The sequence below is a fragment of the Bactrocera neohumeralis genome, chromosome 2, assembly GCF_024586455.1.
Source record: "Bactrocera neohumeralis isolate Rockhampton chromosome 2, APGP_CSIRO_Bneo_wtdbg2-racon-allhic-juicebox.fasta_v2, whole genome shotgun sequence".
Classification (NCBI taxonomy): Eukaryota; Metazoa; Arthropoda; class Insecta; order Diptera; family Tephritidae; genus Bactrocera; species Bactrocera neohumeralis.
In genome coordinates this window covers 68,369,999-68,380,812 of record NC_065919.1, presented here as the reverse complement: position 1 = coordinate 68,380,812, position 10,814 = coordinate 68,369,999, and the positions used below count along the sequence as shown (strand labels likewise).

Sequence of the window (10,814 nt, the reverse complement as noted above, 5' to 3'; positions counted from 1 at the left end):
CCTTTCTTGGCCCGACTTTATCACTTTTGATCTTTCTTAAGTATTCTCTGATCAACTGAAAGTATTATAAAGAGCATTAACGTAACTAATGGAATCTAGTTTCAGTAGTTTCGAATTTTTCTTATTTTATACTATTTTTTTAATGCCGACTTAGTAACAATCTTAAAAACTTTCAATAATGTTTTATATTCAGCCGGATATCAGACTCCCTATATTTCCATTTTGAATTGGTAAGAGATCGTGGTTTTATTAAATGCACTTTAATTATGCTCAAGCCAAATAAAAATTTATAAAAAATCCCGAAATCGGGTTTTGAACCCACACACAAACCAACTTGCCCTAAAAATTCGAAAATTTTCTAAAACTAAACATGAAAACTAATCACCTTTCCTCACCACATTTTTTTCTCAATTGTCAAAATAATAATTTGACGTTAGGAAAAATTATTTTTATTAGCCTTTTTACGCTAAAACTTTTATAAAGACTTTTATACAATTATTTTAAGTTTTTTGTATATATACTGGTCACTCGCCCCTGTGTTGAGCCACAAGCACAAGTTGAAAAATGCTGACCGCACATGATATTTTCATGCTCCAGTTCATGAACAATTCGGAGCGCAAGAGTGTCTACATGCAAATCAAGGATCTTGTGCAGAAGGCGCAAAATACGGCAAAGAAGGAACTGGAGCAACGACGCAAGCGTCTGCACTTGCAGCTGGAACACGAAGATCACGTCTATCAGGAAGAGTTTTCCATTAAGGTTAAATCGCGCATCGACGAAGATATTAAAAAGCGCAAGGATGCTTTGCTGAAAATCAAAGAAGAGCGCGATCGACATCATCAAGAATTCTTAGAACATATGCGGATACAACGGCAACTGGAGGATTGTTTTGAGATACGCGCCGCACTGAATCGCAAAGAGACCATGCAAGTTAAAGAAACTCAGCTGGAGCAAATCACGGAGAAGCAACGCGCCTTCGTGCGTGAAAATCTGAATGATAAGTACTGGCACAAAGTGTTCGTAGCCAATGAGCAGCATCAGGAAAAACTGCTCGAAAGTGAAAGGAACTTGATAAAATGCATGCAACGCCACACAAGTAACATATTGGACAAACAGGTCGCCGAACACAAGCGTCAGCGGGAGGAAGAACTTGAGCAAAAGCGCATAGAAGCCGAGCGCTTGAACAAAGTTTTGGAAGAAATACGCTTGGAGAAACTCGAATTGCCGCGCACAACGCCGCAAACGCTCGCTTATCGTAAAGACCTACTGGATATGATGGCCGAGAAAACGGCCGAACGCAAGGCCGAAGAGCGCGAGCGTATGGCCGAGCATCGTGCGCTCATGCGGGAGATAGCATGCGAGGAGCAACATAACAACGCGGCGCTCGAGCAGCGAAAGCGCGCCGTCTACAAAGCGACGATGGATTTCATTGACTATGCGCGACGCATGCACAAATTGCAAGAGGAAGCCGCAGCGGCACGCAGCGCACGCATCGACGATTTGAAACACGTTGACGATTGCGTCAAAGTGAAAGCAGAACTCGCACGCAAGGCGGATCTGGCAGCGCTCTACTATGCTGAATTGCGGCGTCAGCGGTGTGAAGAGTACGAGCGACGCTTGCGTGAGGCGCAGGAACTGCGTGAAAACAAGATCATTGAAAATCGCTTTGTGCGTTCGGAAAAGACAAGGGCGGAAATTATGGCGGAACAGCGGAAAATGCGTGAAGAGCTGGAACGGCAATTGGCCGAAAATGTGCGCATACAAGCTGAAGAGGAGGCGAAATATAATAAACATTTGCAATTGGTATCGGAAGATAGGGACTTTTGCCAGAAGTTGGCGGAGCAGTACATCAGCGAGAAAAAGGACTATCTTCCGGCACATCCCAACTGGGTTATTTATTCGTGCCCCCGCAAGGAGTATGTCGCAAAGTGTACTAATGAGGCGGACATTTTGGACCAGATGAATACTTGCTTGCGGCCGTGTGCCTGTGGGGCGCGCACTCACAACGACTGCGTGCAGCACAGTTTCTTGTCGCAACTGAAGCGCGGACCAAACGCCGATAAAATGTTGAGTTATAAAACTGATTGCTGGGCACAGGGGTGAGAGATCGTATTGTTTGTGAAACCTTTTTACACCGAAAACTATGAGGTCATATAAAAATCGAAAAATTGTAGATTTGTGTTTTTTTTTTTTTGAAGAAACTGGTTCACCTATTTTTGGTAACAATTCGGTATTCTTAGAGGGTAGAGTATTTGTCTTCACTATCGTTGCCATCGCTTACCCGGTTATAGCCGAGTTAACAACAGCGCGGGAAAACATTCGAAGCTGCAGTGTTCTCTTCCATCCCGACAACAAGACCTAGCCACAGTAGCCGCTGTCTCTTAATTCTCTGAACTATGTCAATGGCGCCTTATATCTCGTAAAGCTCATTGTTCCACCGACTGTGGTACTATCCGTGTCCGATGCGCAATGAACCATAAATCTTTTGCAAAACCTTTCTTTCGAATGTTTATACAGAAAACTAAGTGATTATCCAGATTTTAAACAGTTAGGGTAATGGTAGTAAAAATTTCCTAACAAGTAAGATTTTCTTGTGTTGAATTCAAGCGGTGTTGAAGTCGACCATCACGAGGGATAAGGTCCCCGTCAGAATAGCGTCAAAGGCACTTCTAAAGAGTTGTTTTGTAATGATTAACAGCGGTAATAGTAGACAGAGATATCGAGCGCCCTGTCACTCATTAAGGCCAGATTGTTCTTCTGGCTTCCTCTCTTGTTTCTTAAGTCGTCTGGCAGTGCTTTTTGTTTTGTCGTAAATTCTTTTGAGCTCCATTGCCATATTGTCTGGAGGCATGATATCTAAAATAATTCCTGTTGCTTCAGTCCGGAAAGCGCACTGTTTCATATACATAGTTGAGGCGTACATTGGTACTGACTGGCTAATTTTTGTCAGGAGAGCGCGTCTACTCTGACTAGGTCAATCTATGTTGGCCATGATTCTCGTTAGTGCAGTCGTCACTTCTGCTTTTTCAATGTGGATCCGATAATTTAATCTCGCGTCAATAATCACGCTACATTATTTCATCGAATGTTAAGTTGGGATATTGTATCTATTGATATTGAGCGTAGCCGCCTCTAGCCTTTTCTCCTCGTTATTACACGGCTTGGTTTTTTTGGGCTGCCAACTGAAGCTTTGCTTTTGGAAGCCATTTTTTGATTCTTATAACCGCGTGATTGCATAAGTGTTCTATCTGGTTTATTTCTTTTGCCACTACTGTTACTGCCATATCGTCAGCGTACCAGATTAGCTGTATTTTTTTGAGCAGTGGAAGGCGTAAAACACCGTGATTAAAAAATTTTACAGTAGCTATTTCTAATCCTTGTGGTATTCCGCCTGTCACATTATATTTTTAGGTTCTTCTCCTGTGTCATATAGCAGTAACCTAGCCGAGACGTAGCTAGATATGATCCTCAGCAAGGTAGATTGGTGTTTACTTTCAAGGCTTCTAAGATATGCGGACAATAGGCCGAGTTGAAGGCATTTTTATCAATACAACCATACAACCACCTGGTTTCTTCAATTGTCTTGCTTGCGACCTCCGTTAGCTTTTTTTATGGCATCTATTGCTGACCTGCGTCTTCGCAAATCATATTAATTTCCAGCTGAGCCCGATGGCTCTCCTTCTATTTACTGTTCTAGCCGCACACAGATTATACGCTGCAATATTTTCCCCACTATCTCTAGTATGCATAAAGATCGGCAGGAGCCTGGCACTACTGCTATTTGGCTTTTTTTCAAATTTTAGGTAAAACTCCCTCTCGTAAGCATTACGTATAAAGTTCCTAAAATGGGTGGGATTTGTGTTTAATATCAAGTTTTAGAGCTTTATTCCTGATGCCATCTAGGCCTGATGCTTCAGTGTTTGCGAGCTATGCTGATTCCATACTTTTTCCATTAGAGACCAGCGGTGCGGTTGCAATGGGTATCTGGTACAATGAGTGTTTAAGTACAAAATCTCGCGAGAGTGTCTAATATTCGTGTCTAAGTTCTTCTATATAATAAACAAGTATTTACAAAAAATTCTTTTCTTCGTTATGTGGATCGCAATTTTTATATAATATTTACATAAAGCCAGTTCTTACATTCAAATATTAGAGGTTATCGACTTGTATTGCCAGAAATTGAATATTATTATTTTCGAAGCAAATTACTAACACTAAAAACTATTAAAAAGTAAAAGAAATCGATGAAAATCCATAAAAAAAGTCTTCTGCGTTATTAAAGCTGCCTCAAATTGTTGCTGAATTAGATAATCTAATTCTGACCATAGCTAGGAAATATTTGAAATTAAAATGCGTGTTTTATAGAGCAATTATATGCTACACGATGTACATTGATTTCAGCTTAACGCCAGCGTTCGCGCCGTCGAGCGTGACACGCAAGCGGGCGGCTGGGCAGTGCGGCGCTGCCAAAGCCGGAGGAGGAAATGCCTGTCTAATCGCGGCTGCATTATTTATTTTATTCTAATAATTTATTCTAATAACAGGGCTTCAACTGCTGATTTGTCGGCTGCTGCCGTTGTTGCTGCTGCCACAGCGCTTGGTCGCCGCCTGGCCAGTCGCCTGGGCTGGCGTGTTGACGTTGAAGGCTTACGTGCATGCGCGCAGTTAGTTTTCACACACACCAGTACACACATACACATGCACACAAACAGTACTTGTATGAAACTTTAAAAAGTAGTAGTTGTTGTTGTTTGTTTTGCGCATGGCATGCCGCAGTCGCGCTGTTGATCTTATGTGCTGAGTGATTATGACGCACGAACAGTTAAATTGCCGGCAATGGAGGAAACAATAACAATTGCAACAACAACTACGACAAGCGCGCGCACTAAGTGTGCTACTAAGTCGTTTTGCTGAACGCCAAACGGCGGAAAATCCCAGCGGTGTGGCAGTGCAAGGTCAGTGGCCTTGCGACTTGACGCCGCCACATTCCCAACGGTGAGATCGCGCGTTCGGTGCGGCAAGTACGCTCGTACTCTTTGCTATTTGCAGCAGCGTGCATGCATGTTTGTGCAACGTCGGACAAGTGGCAAGTAGCAGCGCAATTAGTTGATTCACTTGGCATCTCGGCTTCTCGACTTTGCGACTTGCAACGCGCTGTGGCAAATAGAAATTTGCGCTGCTGCATGTGGATATCTAATTTAATTACAACTAAATCAGCTGTGTGTTGCAACTGCTGGTGGCGTAATGACGCTAACCATCACGTGTTGCAAATGGTTGCAACATTAGTGGTTGTTGCTAATATTTTCTACGCTGTGGTTCTTGCCACGTCATGTGACACTTGACAAAATGTCGCGCTGCAGGTTGGCCTTCTTTGCAGTTGTTGTTGTTGTTGTTGCATTTAATTTTTATAAATTTCTCGCCACCGTGTGAGCCACATTTGTGGTGGCTTTGCTTGGGTCGCTCTAATTAAATTAATTAAAAATAATTGCTTCTCACTTGAGCGCTGCAGGCGTGGCACTTGCGGTTCACGCGGTGGGCTTTGCATGATTTTTCAGCGTTAGTAAGTTTAATTGGTCATTAAGGGCGTTTGTCAGCGTGTTACGTCGGCGGAGGCGCAGCGAAAAAGTGCATTACTAATTGCAACTGCTTAGCGCCACAACAGCAGTGTGTGTGTGTGAGTTCGTTTTGTTAGTAAAATTTTAATATAATAACTTTGCTATTCTTGTTTTTGCTTTTGTTGCTGCTGTTACTGTTACTCCTGGTGTCAAGTACGCATTGGCGACGTGTTAGTGGTCATCGCCGTAGGTTTTGCCCTCACTCTGGCGACTCGCTCGCAGAGAAGCCTCGAGTTGATTGTTCCCTTGCCACTGCGCACATAAATATTTATGAAGCTATGTGGGCGCAAAGTACCTTAAATTGCTCAATAAACGCGTAATTTGTTCACTCTCGAACATAAAATATGAAATCGCTTTAATGGCGTCGAGAACAATCATAAACATGTGTTTGTAAATGCATAAATATGTGGGCAGTCGAAGTGCAGATCTTGTCTACATAATTGGTGCTATAAACACCTCGGCAATTTTTACTTAAATGTGCGCAAAGATGGTGAAGCGAATGGAATTCCAACGTGTTAGCACTTTTCCATCAATTTTTGGCGCATAAAATGCTTTCGAAGCAGGCGAGTTTATAATCACCCGAATTACAGATCTTCAAATGAGCGACTCCCGGTTACTCGCCTTTCCGTCATTTGCGTTAATGGCTGTGACTAAGTTTTCTAAAATAACTTTCAAAAACTGTTGAATTATACCAGTAGGCTTTCCCCTTTTAAACATTACACAAGGAAATTCCTCCAATTTCTGGCAAAAGTTTATATTAAGAAATATTGCGAAAAATTAAACATTCATTATTCGTAGGTATTGTGAATAAATTACTATTAACTCTTTTTGACTTATACTGAAGGCCATAGCCTAAGAATTGCTGCTGTTCTCTAGTCCCTTCTTTACCATAGGAATACCAAGGCCTTTATGGATATTTTCGTTACGCATATACCATGGCGAACACTTGATTGTTGTAAGCGTTTTTCGATTGGAACCTTTGTATTATATCAATATTAGTTGCACAGAACCAAGAGTTGAATGCCATACGTCCAAATCGGCTTTATGACCGCATTACAAGTATATAGAAGCACTTTGTTATGTAGGCTGAGTTTAAAGTTTTATTTAAAAGTCAATTTAAATTTGCAGCACTTATCTTCATGCAAGTTAATTCACTAGATATATGTTTCCTCCATGTAAGTCTTCTATCTAAGTGAATACCAAGACAAGTTACTTCATTCGCTTGTGGTACTAAAATATTGTCCATTTTTATTGCCGAAAACAGTTTTGGTCTTAGCGAAACAGTTTAAAGTCAAGTGGAAAGACGCAAATATTGGATCTATAAAAAAAAAGACGCAATATCTTTATGTGGAACTTCCAAAAAGATTAATTTTTGTCAAATTTTCAAAAATGAAAAAAAATATAAAAAAAATCGGCCAGAGATTAAGGAACGTTCTGGAGGAATTTTTTGAGGAAAAACAAAAAATAGCAAAAAAAAAAAATTAATTTTGATTATTTTATATTTGATCGTGTTAAATTTTTTTTTCGTGTAATCTATTCAAAAACAAAAATCAAAAAAAAATGGTCCCCAAAAGACAATTTCTACAAAAGTTATGATTATTTGAAAATAAATAAGCCATTGTTTGGAAAAGTTCAAAACTTTTTTTGAAATTGGACAAAAAATTTTGAAAAAATTCTCAGAAATGTTTTTCAAATAATATGCTAAACTGATCGATATATTCAGCATAAAACTTGCTAAAATAATGCAAAACATTATAAATAGTATGGTAGTATGGGAGTTGGGTAGTATTGACTCCATTTTATCTATTTTTGCCATTCAAAATACAATTAACGTGGCACATACTAATAAAATTTTCCAATGGTTTCATCAAAGTACTTCACATAATATGGACAATAGTCAGCAGGAAGTTCGAAAGTCCTGATATTAATTCAATGGGGTCCAAGTAAAATTTTGCTCAATTTTATCCCCTTGAAGCACAAAGATACACTGTTATGAGTAAAATACAGAGTGCCTCGTTTTCAGTGAGATAGCTCATATGTTGGCCGTTATATGCGATAAAGTCACCTGGAAGTTCGAAAATATTGATATTCGATATATGGGGGCTAAGGGAAGTATTGACCCGATTTAACCCATTTTTGACTCAGAGATATACTATTATCAGGAAAGAATTTGTTCGATTTGAACAATTTTTGGTCATTAGGTGGCACACATCACATTCACTATTCTTCCAAAGTTTTACTCCGTTTTAATAAATGCTTATTGATTTGTTCACCGGAAAGTGAAAGGATCAAATGGAAATCTGAATTGTGTTATATGAGAAGGAGGTTTGGTTGTAATCTGTTCTTCTCCTTTTTCGGGGTATACCATAAGAATATTAGAACAATTTAAAAGGCCGAATTTGGTTGAAATCAGTCGAACCGGTCCTGAGATATGTGATTTTATCAAACAGCGGCTGTTGTTGTTGTATTTTACCGTACCGTTATATGGAGAGGGGGAGAGGGACCAATTTGATCTGTTTTCACATTTTCACACAATCGTAAGATGTGTTGGAAAAAAGTTATCCAAATTTAAGTGTTACGGAAATTCCATCGAACCTCTGCGTGAATTCATCAAAAATCAGCCGAAATTATCATTGAAATTCATGGAAATGGAATTGAACATCTCCAGAACATCGATTTATCGCATTTTGACCGAACATTTGGGCTTACGAAAGGTGCGTGCACGGTTTGTTCCGCACAAAATGACTGGCGACCAAAAATTGCTCAAAATCCAACATTCGAAGGGCGATTATTTGACCAAAAATTACATTTTATCCATTAACCACTCCCCGCATTCATCTGATATGGCCGCGCGACTTCTTCCTTTTCGGTAAAATTCATTTGCCCATGAAAGGAAGGCGTTATGCAGACGTAGAGGCCATTCAAAAAGCTTGCACCGGCATACTGGCGGCCATACCGGCCAACGAGCTAAAACACTCGTTCGATATGCTTTTGGACCGTGCATAAAGCTATATTGAAACAGAAGGAGACTATTTGGAATAAAATAAATTGATTTTGCCGAAAGCCCCATTTGTTCTATTTGTTTTTTAAATTCTTCTTTACTTTGGAATGCTCCTTGTATATACATTAAAAATATTATGAGGTCAGCTGACGCTCACTTTTTAACACGTTGTTTGCCAATGTATCACCGATGATGCACGCCTAGGCCAAAATGCAATATGTATTTTTTTCTTGGCTCCTGAGAGTAGATTTTTATCATGATCGTCTCCTAAATATGAGCGGTGTTTTAGGCAAGATTGTTCAGGATGACAGAATATTTCCCGGATACGCGATTTTATAAAAAAAAGTCGTTCTGCTCTACTGTACATAATTTCGGGTATACGTTCACCGTCTTATGAATATCATACCATTGTATCAATCTGACATCAATTTTGCCAGATAGTTGGCCTTAACTCTCGGAAAAGACATATAATGTGGGTCTGTAAATTACAGACTTGACATTCTCAATAATAGTCGTCACAGCTAAAAACATGTTTGAAATCACACCGGACTTTAGCTTTTTTTGATGTAAAGAACAATGGTGAATATGTTTAGAATTATGCGAACTCGAAAAAAGTCATGAGTGCTTACATCCTCCTTAGAAAAAAATTTTGCTTATCGATGCTGTGGTCTATGGTCTTAGGAAGTTTGACGAATAGTATACAGCACAGGAGTTTTGAAAATCATATCACAAAATTTTTAATTATTGTTTGCTTTAAGTCTGGTAAAGTAATTTGTACAAGTTTGTTAAACGCCACGCTCCGGAAGGCCTGTCGTCGAAAATTGCGATAAAATCGCTCAATTAGTCGAAAGAGACCGGCGTAGTAGCAGCCGTAGCATCGGTCAAGAGCTGGGCAAGAGTCATCAAAAATTCATTTCAATTTCAATAAAAAAAAAAAAAATTCAATAAAAATACCGCAAGACTTTTTTGACAACCCATTATATAATTAAGTAGTGTATATGTATACATAAATAGCAAATTTAGCATTTTGATGCGCCAGAAAGAAAAACAAAATATTTCTTGTATATATATATCTATGTATATGGTATACAAACATTTTATAATACCCGAGAGAGCTGTGCTGATTTTCTACTGAAACTATGCCTAATATCGCTTTATGCGGCCGTCGTAAATCAGAGAAGTCTACGAGCACACACAGACACATATATGTACAGTATGTTAAAGTGGTAGATGCGCATAAGGCTTAATTGTTTGGCGCATTTTTAAGCCGACACAATAAAACTTGGCAATACGAGAGTCATCAAGATGTCATGAGGGAACGCCGCTGGTGATGGAGCCGTTGATGGTGCTGGTGCTGGTGCTAGTGGCGTGCGGCGACAGTGGTGGCGAAGATACTTTTTGCTTGCTTTTGCGGATAAAGCTGGCGCTGTGAGGCGGCAACACAATGCCAAAATTGGCACCTCAACTCGCCAACAAAAGGATCAGCGCTGACAAGGCGGCTATAAACACACGCACGCGCACATACACACTGACGCGCGCGCTGCTTGTAATAACAAAGCCATCAAAGTAATAACAGTCAAGTATGAGGCTCCAATTGATGAACGACTGCCCAACGGACAGCAGCACATCAAGCGCGCGCGAGTGTTGGTGCGTGATCGGGTAAGTCAATTGTCGCGCGGCTGAGACACAGTGTGTGTGGTGCGGCGTCGGCGGTGTACCAAATCGCTCAACTCACTCGCGCGATAAAAGTTTATGGTATTTTCTGCAACTTTTCTCTTATTGTTGTTGTTCTTTTTTATTATTATTGTTTTTTTGCTTCTTATTTAGTGGTCGCCGCTGACCACAGTAGTGCAGCGAGTCGGCAGTAATCAGCAGCCATTTCGTAGACAACCAGAAGAGGGCAAAAAACAAATGCCTCTAAGTGACGCTTTTAGACAACTGCGTGCAACAAATGCGCCAACAAATGCAAGTGGCAAAAATTAAGCGTAAAATAAAAGTCCACTTGATTGTATGTATGCCATAAAAAATAGCAGTTTAGTTATAGGGCTTCAATCGCCCTACTGCGCTTTGGCTGCACCTAGCGCGCTCTTCCCTCCGCACCGCGATGTTGCTGCGCGCACTGCTGTTCATGCCACAAACCATTAAAATTCTTGTCGTCATTTGCTAATCCACATGCGTGCCAGTCCTAAGCGAGCGCT

General features: G+C 40.3%; 1 protein-coding gene across 1 annotated transcript; it reads left to right on the top strand.

The window, feature by feature from the left end:
• Nucleotides 1-485: 485 nt before the first annotated feature.
• LOC126752188 (calponin homology domain-containing protein DDB_G0272472-like) lies at nt 486-2,131 on the top strand. Its single transcript, XM_050462814.1, has one exon. It carries the CDS (start codon nt 565-567, stop codon nt 2,101-2,103), a length of 1,539 nt encoding a protein of 512 aa, XP_050318771.1. The 5' UTR covers nt 486-564; the 3' UTR covers nt 2,104-2,131.
• The last annotated feature ends 8,683 nt before the right edge of the window (nt 2,132-10,814 follow it).

Coding starts and splice junctions, on each gene's coding strand:
- LOC126752188 (XM_050462814.1), top strand. CDS start 565: ATGCTGACCGCACATGATATTTTCATGCTCCAGTTCATGAACAATTCG.